Source organism: Gambusia affinis, linkage group LG07, assembly GCF_019740435.1.
Source record: "Gambusia affinis linkage group LG07, SWU_Gaff_1.0, whole genome shotgun sequence".
Classification (NCBI taxonomy): domain Eukaryota; kingdom Metazoa; phylum Chordata; class Actinopteri; order Cyprinodontiformes; family Poeciliidae; genus Gambusia; species Gambusia affinis.
Genome location: NC_057874.1, coordinates 13,891,543 through 13,906,784, shown reverse-complemented (window position 1 = coordinate 13,906,784; position 15,242 = coordinate 13,891,543). Strand labels below are relative to the sequence as shown.

Genomic DNA, 15,242 nt, shown 5'->3' with positions numbered 1-15,242 from the left:
ATTGACCACCCCGTCATAACAATTAAAGGGGCATTTAAGGCGGGATTATTATTTAGTCTCCCTTGGATGCATCATTACTGGTTAAATTACTGGACCAAATGCAAAACAAAACTCAAAATACATTATTAAAAGATCAGCAAGGTGAAGCAAATCGGGTTCTCATTATTTTACAAATTAAAATCTGGAAAGTAGTCATATTTGAATAAGTGGTTGTCACCCGATTTAATCGCATATTAAATCTTAGATTCTCGGTATAAACCCAGCTGTTCTGTGAAGGAGGTTTGTTAGAAAACAAAGAACAAACAGCATCATGAAGGAACACATTAGACAGCTTAGGGAAAAATATGGTAGATCACACAATAATATCTCACAGAGAACCAATATTATTATTTTTAATAGAAATAATATAACTGCAAACGACCTAACAAGAGATGACTGTACCTAATCAGGCCAGCTAGGAAAGGAAAGCAGTGATTCAACTGTACTCAGGAAATCTATAAGTTATGCACAGCACATAAATCTGGTCTTTATGGAAAAGTGACAAGAAGAAAGTTTAAAAAAAACAAAAAAAAAAAACATTCCTAATAAATCTTGTTTGTACTTTACCACAGGCCATGTAGGGGAAAGAAGGCTGTTAAAGTTTTATCTCATCTTGAGTAGGAGATAAAACTCAACTTTTTTGGTCAGTAAGCAAAACGCTAAATTTGACATTGCAGATGATCCTGATCACACCATTCCTATTATGAATGGTGGGGGTGGCAGCATTTTACTGTGGGAATCATTTTCTTCAACAGGAACAGAAAAGCAGAGGTTAAAACTTTTAGCAGGACAACAACCAAAAACAAACAGTCTAAGCTGTAATGGAACAACTTAGATCAATATTTTAAAGTTACTCATTACATGGGTTATTATCCCCATCTAAGCTTTGGTAATTTTACATAGAATGGACTAAACATTCAGTCCTTACAAAAACAAAATTAGTAAACACATCAGGCAAGACTTGCTCTAAATGTGGCTCGAAAGGGCTAAATACGTGGACACCGTGTTTCAGATGCATATGTATAAAAGAATCATCATGTGGTACTTTAACATAAAAAGCTCTGCAGATAAAAAAAATCTGGATTTTCATTGATGAAAATGATCAATTTTAAGAAACGACTACACCGTAACACAGAATCACTCACGATACGGTTTTATTTTACACTGAACCATGTGTACAGGAAAAATTATCCACAGCCCTAGCGTGATGGGTAACACAGGTTCACCTTATAGGAATGCTGCTGGTGAAACAAGCAGACAACTGTACTTTAATTCACTGAGAAAACAACGTCATGTATTCATAGCCACTTTAAATATCATGCATGACATCAAAAATAGTATTTTGACATGATTAGTTTCACAGCTAAACACACACTCGATCTCAAATGTTGCACAGGCACAGACTGATGCTCAGAGAAACCGTATAAATTAAATTACTGTAATGTGAAAAATAATCAGTTGTTGATTAAAAAAGTCTCAACTTTTTACAAAAGCAGTTAAATGCATTTGATTTGTTCAACACAATCTGTATTTTATGGGGGAAAAAAGTGGGCTAAGCAAGACATTTGCTGGTTTACTGCTCTTACGTCTTTTTAAAAAACAAAAAGTGGTGAGAAGTTTCAGCACAAAGTCTTCCCTTAAAATCCTCAACTGTATACCACCTTAAGAAAGACAAAAAACGAGAAGGAACGGGGTCTTCACAATGTGTCAGTAATGTAGGGGACAATAAGAGCAACATTTACTAAAATGTACACCTCACTGCATCAGAGAGAGACACACACAAGCAAACATCCATCATTATCAACAGAAATTGACAAAGGCTTTTTAAGGCTTTAACACATGACTGTACATAAACACGACTGCAGAGTTTCAGCAAGACGACTGTTACAGCTTTCTCTTTTTAAACAGCGCAGCATTGACACTGAAAACACATCAACACTGGAGACTCGAGTTTGCTGTCAGTCACGTTTTTAAACCCATACACACAAAATAACAATAACCAGTTGAAATCAACCATCAAAATAAAACCGAGGGACTTGAAAATAAGAATTGTAAACTGTAAACAATGGACTTCTCAGAGGTAGGGAAGAGGGTTTATATTGAAGTTTCTAAGAATATTTCTTCTATGATTAAAACAGATCTTTAGGCCTAACGAGACTGTATCCTAAGAGCTGTAGCAACTCAGTGTCACTTTTTGACTCATTAACACCAACAATAATAACATTAATGCAAAGAGAGGCACAAAATCCATCACAATGCTCATCATGATACTAATTAAAAATGTTATTGCACTAATAGAAAAACTAATCAAGTTCCAATGTGGTTTGGTTGGGCAATTCAGAAAATGAAAATCCATACAGGAAATTAGTTGTCCAATTAAATTTGCTAGACACCCCGTTTCACAATGACATCATGCTTTTTTGTTATAAGGTTAACTTTTCATAATGTACCCGCATCTATGATGATCATTGAGTGCAAATGCCACCTAAATTCATCCAATTTGCAATTGAACTAATTCACAAGCATTAAAGACCAATGATAATCTAAGCATACAGGCCATAGTGAATGTTAACAATAGTGATGCTAATTTTGAATGTAACCATGAGATGAAATATACAAGTACCTCCTGAGATGACGTCACAAATGCTCACAGATTTGCTGCTTTAAAACTATCCTCATGAAAATCTAGTCTACACTCATCCCCTGGAACCAGTTTCTGAAACAACCTTCATGCACACGTACAGTACTAGGAGTGCTTCCCTGCAACAAGACGTTTTCACTTAAATTTATTGATACAGGATACAAATTTTCCCCCCAAAGGTCCATAATGTCTTCAAAACAGAAAAGTAGAAAATGAGGACAAAATGATATGTCTGATTGATGACACAAGTTTGTTTAATTAAAGAACCCTGATCTGAGCGGTAAAGACGGAGTGATTTTAATTTCAAACAAATATTAAAAAATGCAAAACTAAACATAAAACGCATAAAACCCCCAGAATACAATCGATCTTAATAGCTTTACAATGATGGACAGTTCATCTGATGATTAAATCAGATCTTCAGTTGTACTTGTAATGCAATTTCTATGAAAATGAGAGAATACCAATAATTTATCTGGTGTCTAATGATGGTTTTATGACTTTTAAAGTGTCCAGGCTCACTCTATGCTAAATTGGAGGACGCACAAGAACAGTAAAAACATTTATCCACTAAGAAACAATTTTCTCTTATTATTGAGAAGGAATTAATTCAAATTGCACAGAAACATTTAGATGTTTTACTTTTTTTTTCTGTATCTTAGCAACACCAGCGAATTTTCACATGATCCTTTTGTCTCGTTTTCTTGCCCTGATCACACAACAAAGGGATTCTGCAGGTATCAAATTTTTTGAAGCAGTTCTGGGGTCTCGATGACTCAAAATGACAAATAATAGATCCACATATTACAAGTTTTAAATTTCTGATAGGTTAATCACCTGCAGACAAGCTCTTAAACTGTTTCATTGTAATTAACTTTAAATCTGTGACTTTGGGGCTAAATGGGCATCAGGTGCTCAAAAATAATAATTTGACTAAACAGAAAAAATATTGTAATATTTACAGTAACTCATTACACAATACCAGCTTTTTTTTTTTTCCCCATGCGATAATTTCAGTGTCGACAAACAACAATATTGCCAAACCACTTATTGTTGGCACACCGCTTTATTTTACTTTACAACCAAAACATTTTGGTAATCCATACAGGAAGTCATGATTTTATCTACACTGAATAAAGGTGACTCTTTTGAGATGGGGGCAGTTCCTAATAAAATATAGCTCTGGCAGTAAACAGTTCCTTTAGTTGTTCATTTGATGAGCTCAAATCATCTCTGGGTTTCATTGATTAAATTCATTCTGAATGCATAAATAGGAATTACGCTAATGCAACTCTCTTCCAGAAAGTGCAAATGAGATGAATAACAGGAGAGAAACTGGCAGAAGGTGGGGGGGGGAAGAAAACTTTAGGTGATGTAAGTTTGTGAGGCAATCACCAGCCTGCATTATCCCAGGCTTCGTCAGCAGGCTTCGAGGGACTCTTCTTTGTCTTACCATCCGCATTCTCCCAGTTGTTGTCCCAGGCCTCCCAGCTCTCCTCTGTGCTGTGTTTGTTGTTGGAGGCTCCTTCAGAGCCCCAATTGTCCCAGCTGTCAGAGCTCTTCTTGGCAGAATTATCTGCCATGGTCCAGCTGTCACTGCTGGGAGATTTCTTCTCCTTTAAGGAGTTGTTGCTGCCAAAGGTTTCCCAGAAATCCCTTGACATGGGTTGGCTGGAGCTGCCTTGATACCCCTCGGTAGCATCCATGTTCTGGTAGCTCTCTCCACCAGAGCTGAACACAGAAGAAAATTAACAAGGTTAACTGAAAAACCATACTATATTATTGGAATAAAGTACTTCAGGTGAGGGTTTTAAGTAACTTTTACAATATTAAATTTTGAACAGCAAGTTTCTTTAATAGTGACCTTTTGAGGATTATTCTCCTTGTGAAGGTTACCGATGACAACTGGAATAGTTAGGAGTTGTCATGACTATGCCATCATAACATTTCTATATTAAGTTTCCTTTATTGGTCTTATTTGATGTTCTAATTTCTGGTCAGCTAATCTGTCAGCTATAATAACCAAAATGAACAGAAATATTTCATATATATCACTCTGTAATTATTTTATGACATCCACAAGTTTCAATTTTGACACAAAATTACTAAAATAAATGCACTTTCACTACATTTTAATTTATTAAAATGCACCTTTAAAGGAAGGCAAAGATATGACGGTTAATTACCCATCTTGCGGTTTTCCAGTAAACAGGTTTGTCAATTTTGCTCCAGCTCCCTGAACCTAAACAAATGTAAGACCAAGTTTAAAACCTGACTAAAACAATTGTTAAATACACAGTAAACAATGTAAAATAGAATTTAAAAGTGACACATCATGATTTGCACAACACATTAAAGTTATCAAATTAACTTAAACATTGTCGTTATGGTTTAACTGTCCAAAAGATAAGAACTGTTTTTTTAAGATTACAGGATACATTTTGGTCTACAGTGTACTCACCGCCAGAATATTCATGGCAGCAAGAAAAACAAAACATCACATTTAATTAGCATTGTTCAGGCTTTTATCGACAGTGCAAAACCAGCCTCCTCAAGCTGTCCAGACTTTTCTAGTGCAACTTTTTGCTCTAAAGTCTCTTTTTGACGGGGGCAGCCCTCCGTCAGTCAGGAGGCTGGTTTTGCACCAGTACATAGAGGCAGAGGTCTGCCCATCATACCTTGTTTGCCAGCCCAGAGATGCCGACTGTCATTTCATCTATCAATTTTCCATCTTTGACCTGAATGAGCCAAATTATTATTAAAAACTTCGAAAAACAGAAGCACTCATTTACTGCACATACTGTTGTAGCAGCAGTTAACATTTGGATGAGAAAAGTGATTGGTTTAGTTGATAGCACCACCAATTAAGAAGGCAAAAGCAAGAAAGTAATAACAGTTTTAAATAAAGCAAACACACAATAACTACACACAGCTAGAATTAGTAATGCCAACTCTACATTAGAAGACAAAATGATTTTGTCAAAAGTGTCAGCCAATGGGTTTCAGATTAAGTATACCTCTATCATTGTTCATGTCCTTCTGTACTTGGACAATTAAAGGCAATTAGTTGATTGGACTTGAGAAATATAATTTTTAGTCTAAGAATTATATGTTTAATTTATAATACGTATAATTTTAAGACAGAGTCCTAAAATTAATCTCAAGCAATTCAAAGCACTCAAAATGTGACTGCATAGACAGTTTGCAGACATCCACAGATATGCTAACTTATTGGCAGAAGATGCATTTTTTATACTAAAGTCTACTGAGTTTGTCGTTTAGTGTAAGCTGGCATTGAGCAGAATAACTGGCAGAGACGAGCAGTGGAGGAAAGAGCACATTCACATCTGAAGTCGTTTTTGTCTAAAAAGCACTGCAGCCCACCACCAAAGCAGCGACTCCAAACATCAGTGTTACCTTCTCGTGGGTAGGTTTGATAACATTCTCATTTATTGTCTGTCCTAACTCTGTGGCCTAGTTGGAAGTCAAGAGAGGAGAGTTCACTTGAATAAAAACATAATTAAAGATCCACATTAGCGCAATACACTGAGCTGCTTGTCCTTCAGTTGCATGTAAACACACAGCATTCACAATGACACTGAAAAAGCTCTGGAGGGAGTAATGGTGCAAAGGAAAAAAAAAAAAAAGAAGAAAAGCTTACATCAGCTTGCTTTTTAAAGGCAGCACTGCTTACTGCATACTGATTCATCTGTCCTCATCAAACACAGGCTGTCATTTATGGTAGACATGTAATCAAGTATAATCTGAGAAGTAAAACGTTTTATAAAACATATTTTTAAAGATAAGAATCCGCTCACTTTCTAAGCTCCTTTACATTATACACTTTTCTATGATTTGTCTTTTTTTAATTTATTTTATTTAATCTTTAGCGATTTTTATTATGTAGGAGGTTTTGGTTCCCAGTGGTTCTGACATGATAATGCTAAAAGATCTTCCCTCTCCATCATGTTGTTTAGGGCTTTCAATGGCTAAAAGTGCCGCAATACAACAAATAAAATCACTCTAAAGAAACAAAAATCAGGAAAAGTGTAAGTAAACATTTTAATTTCTTTAATCCGTAGTTGATCAGCTATAAAGACTGTCTAATCAACTTTGTATCCGTTACACATCCAAAGGACGTATAATTACTTCAGTTATTAGTTAACAGTCTAGTTGCAGCATATCAATTTATTTCAGTTTGTCAGCCTTACCTTCAACATCAGTAAGTGAGATAGACAAGACTGAGATGGTGCATAGAAACTACAGAGAGTGAATAATAATAATATTTATTGTTGAGGAAATGTGACAATAGATAGAAAACAGAAATAGAAATTATCTCCATAAATACTTATTTGGCAAAGAATTTATTTGATTCTGACACTTTGGGCCCGTAACACTGGACAAGAATTTCTTATTATTACTCCATGTACAATGCACCCAGCACTACACTGAATGCACTGCAGAGTAACTTGATAATCCTGGGGGCTATAAAGAAATGTTTTCACATGCCATAGCACATCTTTACATCTAACATCTCTTGTAATGGTTGTAAAGGACAAAAAGAAGTCATGCATAAATAGATAACCCATTATGTATGGAAGTGCTCATATCCATAATAAGGGTGGGAATTATTTGCAATCCTTTTTTTAATATTACCGTTTATGTCCCACTAGACCTCCTGCATCAGGACATAAACTCAAGGCACCAACACAAGCAACTCTTGGTGTTAACAAGCAGAAGCACATTAACATGTAATACAGCAACATTTTGCACAATGGCTCTCTATTTAAAATTTGCTTAAAAAAATAAATTTTAAAAAATGGGGCAGCCTTAAATAAATGATGTGCAAAAATGAGCATGCAGCTATAAACTGCTTTACCGGTTCAGGGGGTGCTTTATAGCCCCTCAACTACGTCCAAAGAGGGCAGGGAGATATTAGTAATAACACTGTTATCACAGCCTAAGATGTACCATATACATTGCATAATAAATAGCCAGTAAAATACTGCATGTCCATGCCATCAATCTCTTCAAGCTGGAAGCAATATTTCAATAAAATCAACTGAAAAGCACAAAGAAATCTTTGGCTTTACCGGGCTACTTGAGATGCTATTCTTACCTTTAAAGTTGCTTGGTTTGCCAGTTTTGATGTCTGTATAAGTGCATAAAAAGACACAAGAAAATGAGTTGCACAAGTCTTCAAGGGGAGTTACGTTTAAACTCCAGCTTTATATGAAACATTTTAAATTACATTATCTTTGGCAATTGAAGCAAATTTGGTGGCACCAACAGTAAAACTGCTCCAGCCCTGCAAAACACACAAAAAATTATATTAAATATCAACAAAAGCATAATACGTAACCTTTAGCAAAACAAAAGAAGAAGTTAAATATACAGAGACTTACTGAATAAATTGAAGACATTGCATTGTTCAAGAAGTCCTCGTCCTTCTTCTCTGGGGTTACAGTGTTGCCAAAACCAACATATCGATTCTCTTGGTTCCCACTGTAGCCTCCCCCACTGAGAACAATAAAAGGATGTTGCATGAAATTACCAACACATAACTTGATGTGCACAACAAACCAGGACGAAATGAGACAGGAAAAATCTCACCTTTGATAAGAGTTCACATCGTCACTCAACCAATCCTCGAAAGCTTTGTCACCAGAACTGACTGGATTCTGTCCAGATCCTCCAGATCTGGATTTAAATAGCATAAATGAACAAATTTAATGGTTGCTTTGTTTCTATAACAACCAGCATTAGTGTGTTCAAATTGTCCAAGTTACCGGTGAGACGATGAAAGGCCTGACTTGGGTTGAGGAGGAGTCCAGTTTCTGGCAGGAGACACATCAATGGACCACTCCTTCCCCTCAGCTAACGTTGCTACCTAGAAAAGTAAATCAAGACTGAATTCTTTAGAGCACAAGACAAAAGTGTACTCATGTCATTAATTCATTATGTCTTGCAAAAATTTTATTACATCAAACTTTATTGTAGTTTAGAGGAATTTTATGTGACAAATTTGAAAGTGACAGATGTAAAATGGTTGAAAACCCATGCATATTTTAAATTTTAAAAATAAACATACAGTCTTTACTGTGCATTGTATTGAATTTAGCTTCATTGAGTCAACATGATATAGAATCATGTTTTGCTGCAATTACAGCGGCAAGTATTTTGGAAATGTCTCAAAACAGTTTTGTACATAGAGACTTAAGTTTTGTCCATCCTTCTTGGTAAAAAAGCTCAAACAAATAGAATACTTTAAAATTCTCCATAACTCAGGCTGTTGTCCAAAAGGTATTTGGACTTTTATTTTATTCAAAGGAATCCGATGAAAAGGGGTCCAAATTAAAATGCACAACAGAAATCAGCTTTTCTTTGGATTGTCATCTATAATCCAGTGACACGTCGCATTTTGTGGTAGTAATTTCATACAGTATAAAAAAGTTAAAGGAGTGGGAATGTTTTTGCAAGACAATTTACAAAGCTGTTTCATCTCCAACAAATAAATATTTAGTAACATAATTTCTGTTTAAAAATTGAAGTCCAGAACTAGAAAAAAATAGTACAATAGGATGCCGTGTCCTTTCCGGACCGAACGGAAAGTTTAGGTTACAAAACGTTGGTTTTGTGCCACTCACCTTGTCTCTGAAGAGTGCAGCAGCTTTGCTGTTGTACTTCTCCTGTAAGGTCCAGTTTGAGTCATAATCATCTTGGAGTTCTAGAAACAGGCGGAACTTTCCATTTCCACCAGCTTTCATTTTCTCCAGTTCAATATCTTTCCACTTGTCCATGGTGACCGAGCGCACAAAACTGAGGAGAGAGGACGACTCAAAGGCTATAACAATATGCTTTGAAACACCAGGAAAATCACTAAAGATCTGACAGAACCAGAAGCAAACGAGGAGAAGCGGCATTTAGCATCTATGCACCAAAAATCTGGAACAAACTTCCAGAAAACTGTAAAACAGCTGAAACACCGGCTTCCTTTAAATCTCAACTAAAAACCCACTTGTCTAGAGTTGTATTCGAAACGTAATCAATTGCAAATTTATTGACGGAATCTGACTTGATATTGTTTTTATTGTTGATTCTATGTTGCATTGTATTTTTGTGTTTGATTTGATGTAAAGCACTTTGAAATGTCTTGCTGCTGAAATGTGCTATACAAATAAAGTTTGATTTGATTTGATTTTGACATGAGCCAGACAGATTTTAAAATATTATATTTCTCAATTTAACAAAAGCATGATGTTCTCCATCCCTCTTACCTCAGGTGCACTCCCAGGCCTCTGTGCTTCCCAGAGCACTCAAGGCAGATCCAAATGCCATATGTGACACTAACCCACTGAGGGTTGAAAGCCCCACATTCAAAGCAAAGCTGCAAAGAAAACACTAGAAAAAGTCAGAGCTACAATTTTAAAATATGGTGCATGGTGGTGCATCAGCTTTTTTTTTTTCCAATCTAAATTTTCACAAAATAAAAATACTGACAGTCTACTCTTAGTATTTCAGAATACAAATTATGTGCAATAAAAGCATCTTGTTTGGTTGTTTTTGTTTTGTTTTTTTTACAAAAGTTACAAGGTGGAAAAATGTCTGCCAAAGATGACAGCCAACCAAATGTCCACTGGCAGAACAATGACCATCAAAAATTACTTCTGGCTTATGAAAAGACCATTAAATGGCTTCTCTATAACACAAAGACAAGCATCTTTGTAAAGTGACTCTGTTTCCAGTACAGTAAAATTAGATTTTTTTTTCTTGGATGAAATCAAATCACACAAATACATCAATGTGTAAAGACTTACATTATTCTCATCTTCGGTTCTCACTTCCTTCAGAACTCTTCTGGTCCTTGGACTCGCCATGATGACACTGAAACAAAGTTTGACCAGATCTTTACTACAATGAATAATATCAAGTTTGAACTACCTGCCTCCGTACTTTAGTTATTGTCATTACCATTGACAATGCATATTGAAGTCGCACATAAGAAATGTGATGGTACAGGTGTGTATTTATAAATTAGAATATAATTGAAAGGTAATTTATATCAGCAGTTCAATAAAAAAAAGAAACTGTCCGCTGTGTTTTCTGAAGTCCACAATCAATACAGCCATCTATTTTAGAGCACTTGATCCTTCCCTCTGCTGGCAAGCTTTATGGAGATGCTGATATTATTATCCAGGATAATGTGGTACCAATACTTGCTTTAACGATGATGGTGTCACTGTGCTTGATTAGCCAGCAAACTGGCCTCGGACAAAAACTCAAAGAATACTTCTCATCCTGCCAAGAGTTAGAAGAGTATATCCAAAGTCAACAATGGCAACGAGCTAAAAGCTAATGCTAGTAAAACATCCAGAGCTTCATTAACAGCAGCCAATCTCTGTACAATGAATGAACTCCTTTTTTTGTTAGACCAACATTTTAGATTTGTTTTGTTAAATTGCTTAAGCTCTATTCTAATTTCCTGAGAAGCTGAATGTAGGTTTGTTATTGAAAAAACATAGACAAAATTAATATATTATATGTTGGGATGCACTTAAGTCTATCACAATAACTAATTCAAATAATAGCCGGATGAATTAAAATGAGCTTGATTAATTTCCATTGTGATGATTAATATTTTTTGAAGGGCAACAAAGTCTTGTTTACGGAGACATCATAATACATTTTATTAATGGTTTCAGCTGTTTGTGATTGTTACTTCCAGTTTATCTATTGTTTTTGGTTGCTGTGTTTCTCTGTTTTTTTAGAGGCATTATCAATATATTAGTTTAAAATGGTCTTGAAAACAACAATGTTATAATTTATTATAATAACTACTAGGATATTTAATCATCCATCAAAATGTTACATTCATCAGAAGACAGGTTGAAGCTACTGATCATTTGGCAAATTTACAATTTCAAGATTTTTAGATCAGTTTTGGTAACTTTTAGAGGGAAAAAGGAAACTGCATCATTAAATAATGTAAGAAAAAATAATCAATTCAAATCAATCATAATGAATATTTGTCATAAATATTCATTTTCACAAATGAATATTTATGACATTTTTACAAAGGAATATTTATTAGCCCTTAAATGAAGTTTAAATTTAAAATTGAAAAGTCAAGGTGCTTTTATCACACAGACTGCAGAGGGTGCCAACCTTTCTATAGGGATTGGGTGCAGAGCATTAGAGCTGAATTGCCATAAATTACATCACATTTTAGTTCTGATCCCAAAGACATCCAGGAAATAACTAGTTTTCTAGCTGCAGATTTGGACACAGGATACTTCTTAACCTGGCATTTCTTTATTAATGAGAACGAGTCAGACACTAGGAGTGGATGTAGGGGAATATGGGTTCCTAATATCCTCAGGGCACGAAGGCAGTTTGGAGAGTTTAAGCTCTTACAGGACCTACAGCGGTACAGACTGCCTCTAGATCTATTTCAGGAAGAGGAGGAAGCAAGTTGACAGCTCGCTGGCATGTCCAGGAAGAGTCACAGCGAGGCTCGGAAAAAACGAGAACCACCCTCAGGTAGCAGATCACTCCCACAGAACATTGTTTCTGTGAATTGACCGTTGTCAATGTACTGCACATAAGAAAATTTTACATTTCCACACATTATAGACTCTATTGTTTCTGTCTGATGCATTAAAAAAAACCAGCATATTGTTGCATGCCTGGTTGCTTTATAAGTTCATGAACCTTCTGCTTTTCTGACTCTTTTCATGATAAAAATGAGGATATTTCATTCTGCAATTACTGATGCAATTTTTCAAGCAGTCCTCTAATGATTTAAGCAGTTGCTCACATGTGGATACACAGAAATAAATGAGGACAAATGGGTGAGTCTTATTAAATGATCAGTCTTGGAAATTACACAATATTTTAAATATTTAATGCTCCTCCAGATTGTTCAGGAGAAATATTATGAGTCTTTTCTCATAACTGCACTGTCCAATCCCTTGGAAATAACCTTTACATGTACAAATATAAGAAATAGTTATCCAGTTGTAGAGTTGTGATTTTAGTCTATTGTTTTAATGTAGTATGGGGAACTCTTAAAGTACACAGTGCACTAGCAGAAATACTATTTTGTAATCAGGGTGATTTTCCCTTTTACCCGTCATAAATGGTGAGAAATTTAGAGGTGTGCCGATCGATAATAATCGGCCGATTTCCGTGAAAAAGTGTATGATCGGTGATCGCCGATCACTGTCTCTTGTTGCCGATCACCAAAACCGATCACCTGCATCTCATTTCGCAGCCTGCATGCGCAGCTGATCTCTTCTTTCCTTCACACTGCGAGGCAACAAATCCTAAGCGATGTGGCGAGGAACAATAACGCTCTGAGTGAATGGGGAAGTTTGCGTATTCTGCCGAAGAATTACCTCGGGGTGAAGCACGTCAAAATGCATCAACACAACGAATCTGAGGTTTAAAACCAAACACTTGACGGAGTTTGGCTACATCGAGGCTCAACGCAAGGAAAAAATGAGCGGACAGGTAGCAGGTAAGGTAGCACACAGCTACCAATACTCACCCGGAAGAGCATCACGGTCAGAAACCTAAACAAATAACCCGAAAAATAATTTCAGTCAACGAGCCAGCGGTTTAAGACGTTGGTTCTGCTGCCGCTGTTGAACCGCCGCGACGCTCTACTGGTAGTAATATTTCACAGACGGAGCGCCGTTTCTGCTCGGCTCCACCCGCAGTTAACTCTCACACCGAATGTCAGCTTAAAGCTGTAACAAGTAACTTAAAACAAAAAAAAAAAAAGAAGAATTTACATATGTAACAAAACTTTCACTATGTAATAACATGAAATAGATAATCTCTGAAAAAAATAATCGATGCCTCCTCCCTGTGTTCTGCATAATTACTCCGCTCAGTCGCAACCAGCATTATTCAGCTAGCCAAGCTCTAAGGACGTTTTGATTTAATTACTCAATATTGTTTATTTTGATGCAACCTGCATTTGACTCTGAATGAATATTTCTTCTTTCTTGACGTTATTTGATATAGGTAGTGTTGTGAGATTTATTTGACTTGTGCATAATTTATGGTACTGAGGACCTACTGTTAAATATTATTTTACCGATTGCAGGTTTTTCAGTTGTCATTTTGACTGAATAGCTGCTGTAATAGAAATAAAATGATAAAAAACTAGTTCACACAATAACCAATAAAAAACAGAAAATTTGGAAAAGTATTGTTAACATTTGTTATTTCTTTGTTTGTTTTTTTTTGTTAGCATATTTTATGTAATATTATGTCCAGATACCTTTTACTCTTTTCATTGGATTTTGGTTTTTCCTCTAACTGCATTGCTTAAATACGCATGTTCTTAGTGGAATTATTTAAAAGGGTTAATTTTACCTAAATTGGTTTAAAATTAAATAGGACAAACAACATATGTTTGACAGTAATTATATTAAAATTGCACCCAAAAAAGATACAATTTATTTTGTGTAATTGTTAAAAAGTTCGCATTTCAGAAATTATTTTAACCTGTTTTTATTTGTCTTTAAGTATTAATTGTTTAGACAATGAATCCAATGTGCTTTTAGTTTACATAAAGAGAAACTAACAACTCATGATGAGTTCACAGCCCCCATCTTTAAAAATACATTTGAAGAAAGTGGATGATTTTAAAAGAAAAACAAAAATAAATCGTTTCAGCCTGGCTGTCTAATTTTAATCTAAATATTTTTCTTTATTAACTTTCTGGTTTTAAAGCTAGACCTAAAAAAAGAAAACCCGAAACTGGTATCAACCAAAAAAAGCTTCATTTGTGCATCTCTATAAAAAAGTATGAAGAAACAGATACACCAAAACAAACAGCTTTCAGTTTCTGATTTAATCATAATCCAAAACACAAATTGGTCCGTGTGATTGTCAGTGTAAAGACATCAATAATGTGGCATTTTAACACAGTTGTTTGAGGGCTTTATCAAAAACACTTCTGTACAATCCAGTGTTTACAGACAAGTCAGTTTTGTGGCGAGAAAATGTTAAACATTTTCAGTAATGTTTGCAACATGACGTGAAAATCACTGTCTTTTTTTTCTGTATTGGGTTGTGCTCTAGTGTAGTCGTGTCAAGGCTTTTTATTTTTTTTTTGTGAAACAAAGCCACATCACTTTAACTCATCTCTTTAGTTTTCGGGTCAAAGTTATGTACTCATTTCTGTCGTCATATATTAAGTAACATTTAAAATCCTGATTCACAAACGCAGGCCAACCCAATAATATTTTTACTGACTGGAGGGGTTTTTTGTGTGCTAACATTGAGCTAACCGGCCCTTACCTGACTGGGACTGATGAACAACAACCAGGACGCTGCTTTCAGAGTGTGGACGTTCCGCGGCTGGACTCTACCGTGGGGTTTTCTTCCGTGACAGATTCACAGGCTGTCACGGGCTGCGTGAGGCTCACAGAAGAGACTAATCAAAAGCACCTACGTTAAAAACCGGTGGCCATGTTCCTGTTTGCATACGTTGGCAGAGCAATGCATCACGGGACAAGCCTCAATTCTTATTCTTTAAGTTTAATGT

The 15,242-nt window shown here is 35.6% G+C and overlaps 1 protein-coding gene across 5 annotated transcripts; it reads right to left on the bottom strand.

Annotated features, from left to right (window-relative positions):
- Positions 1–1,176: 1,176 nt before the first annotated feature.
- On the bottom strand, positions 1,177–15,242 carry arfgap1 (ADP-ribosylation factor GTPase activating protein 1). 5 transcript variants are annotated; one of them, XM_044120957.1, is made up of 13 exons: positions 14,996–15,242; positions 10,498–10,564; positions 9,958–10,067; positions 9,328–9,499; positions 8,470–8,570; positions 8,294–8,380; positions 8,086–8,200; positions 7,932–7,988; positions 7,800–7,832; positions 6,098–6,154; positions 5,359–5,418; positions 4,867–4,922; positions 1,177–4,411 (listed from the first exon to the last, which is right to left on the bottom strand). In XM_044120957.1, exons 2-13 carry the CDS (start codon positions 10,555–10,557, stop codon positions 4,072–4,074), a joined length of 1,248 nt encoding a protein of 415 aa, XP_043976892.1. In that variant the 5' UTR covers positions 10,558–10,564; positions 14,996–15,242; the 3' UTR covers positions 1,177–4,071. The 5 variants fall into 5 exon arrangements, with proteins under 5 accessions (XP_043976892.1, XP_043976894.1, XP_043976896.1 ...); XM_044120959.1 differs by lacking the exon at positions 14,996–15,242 and adding an exon at positions 13,230–13,325; XM_044120961.1 differs by lacking the exons at positions 5,359–5,418; positions 6,098–6,154 and adding an exon at positions 7,560–7,589 and having other exon boundaries at positions 4,867–4,916; positions 14,996–15,207.

What these genes read in the sequence shown, in the direction of transcription:
- arfgap1 (XM_044120957.1), bottom strand. Translation starts at nt 10,557, where the DNA reads ATGGCGAGTCCAAGGACCAGAAGAGTTCTGAAGGAAGTGAGAACCGAA. An exon ending in CTGCACTCTTCAGAGACAAG is followed by an intron (nt 8,571 to 9,327) that starts GTGAGTGGCACA and finishes TTACTTTTCTAG; the next exon opens with GTAGCAACGTTAGCTGAGGG. An exon ending in CTTCAATTGCCAAAGATAAT is followed by an intron (nt 7,833 to 7,931) that starts GTAATTTAAAAT and finishes GCACTTATACAG; the next exon opens with ACATCAAAACTGGCAAACCA.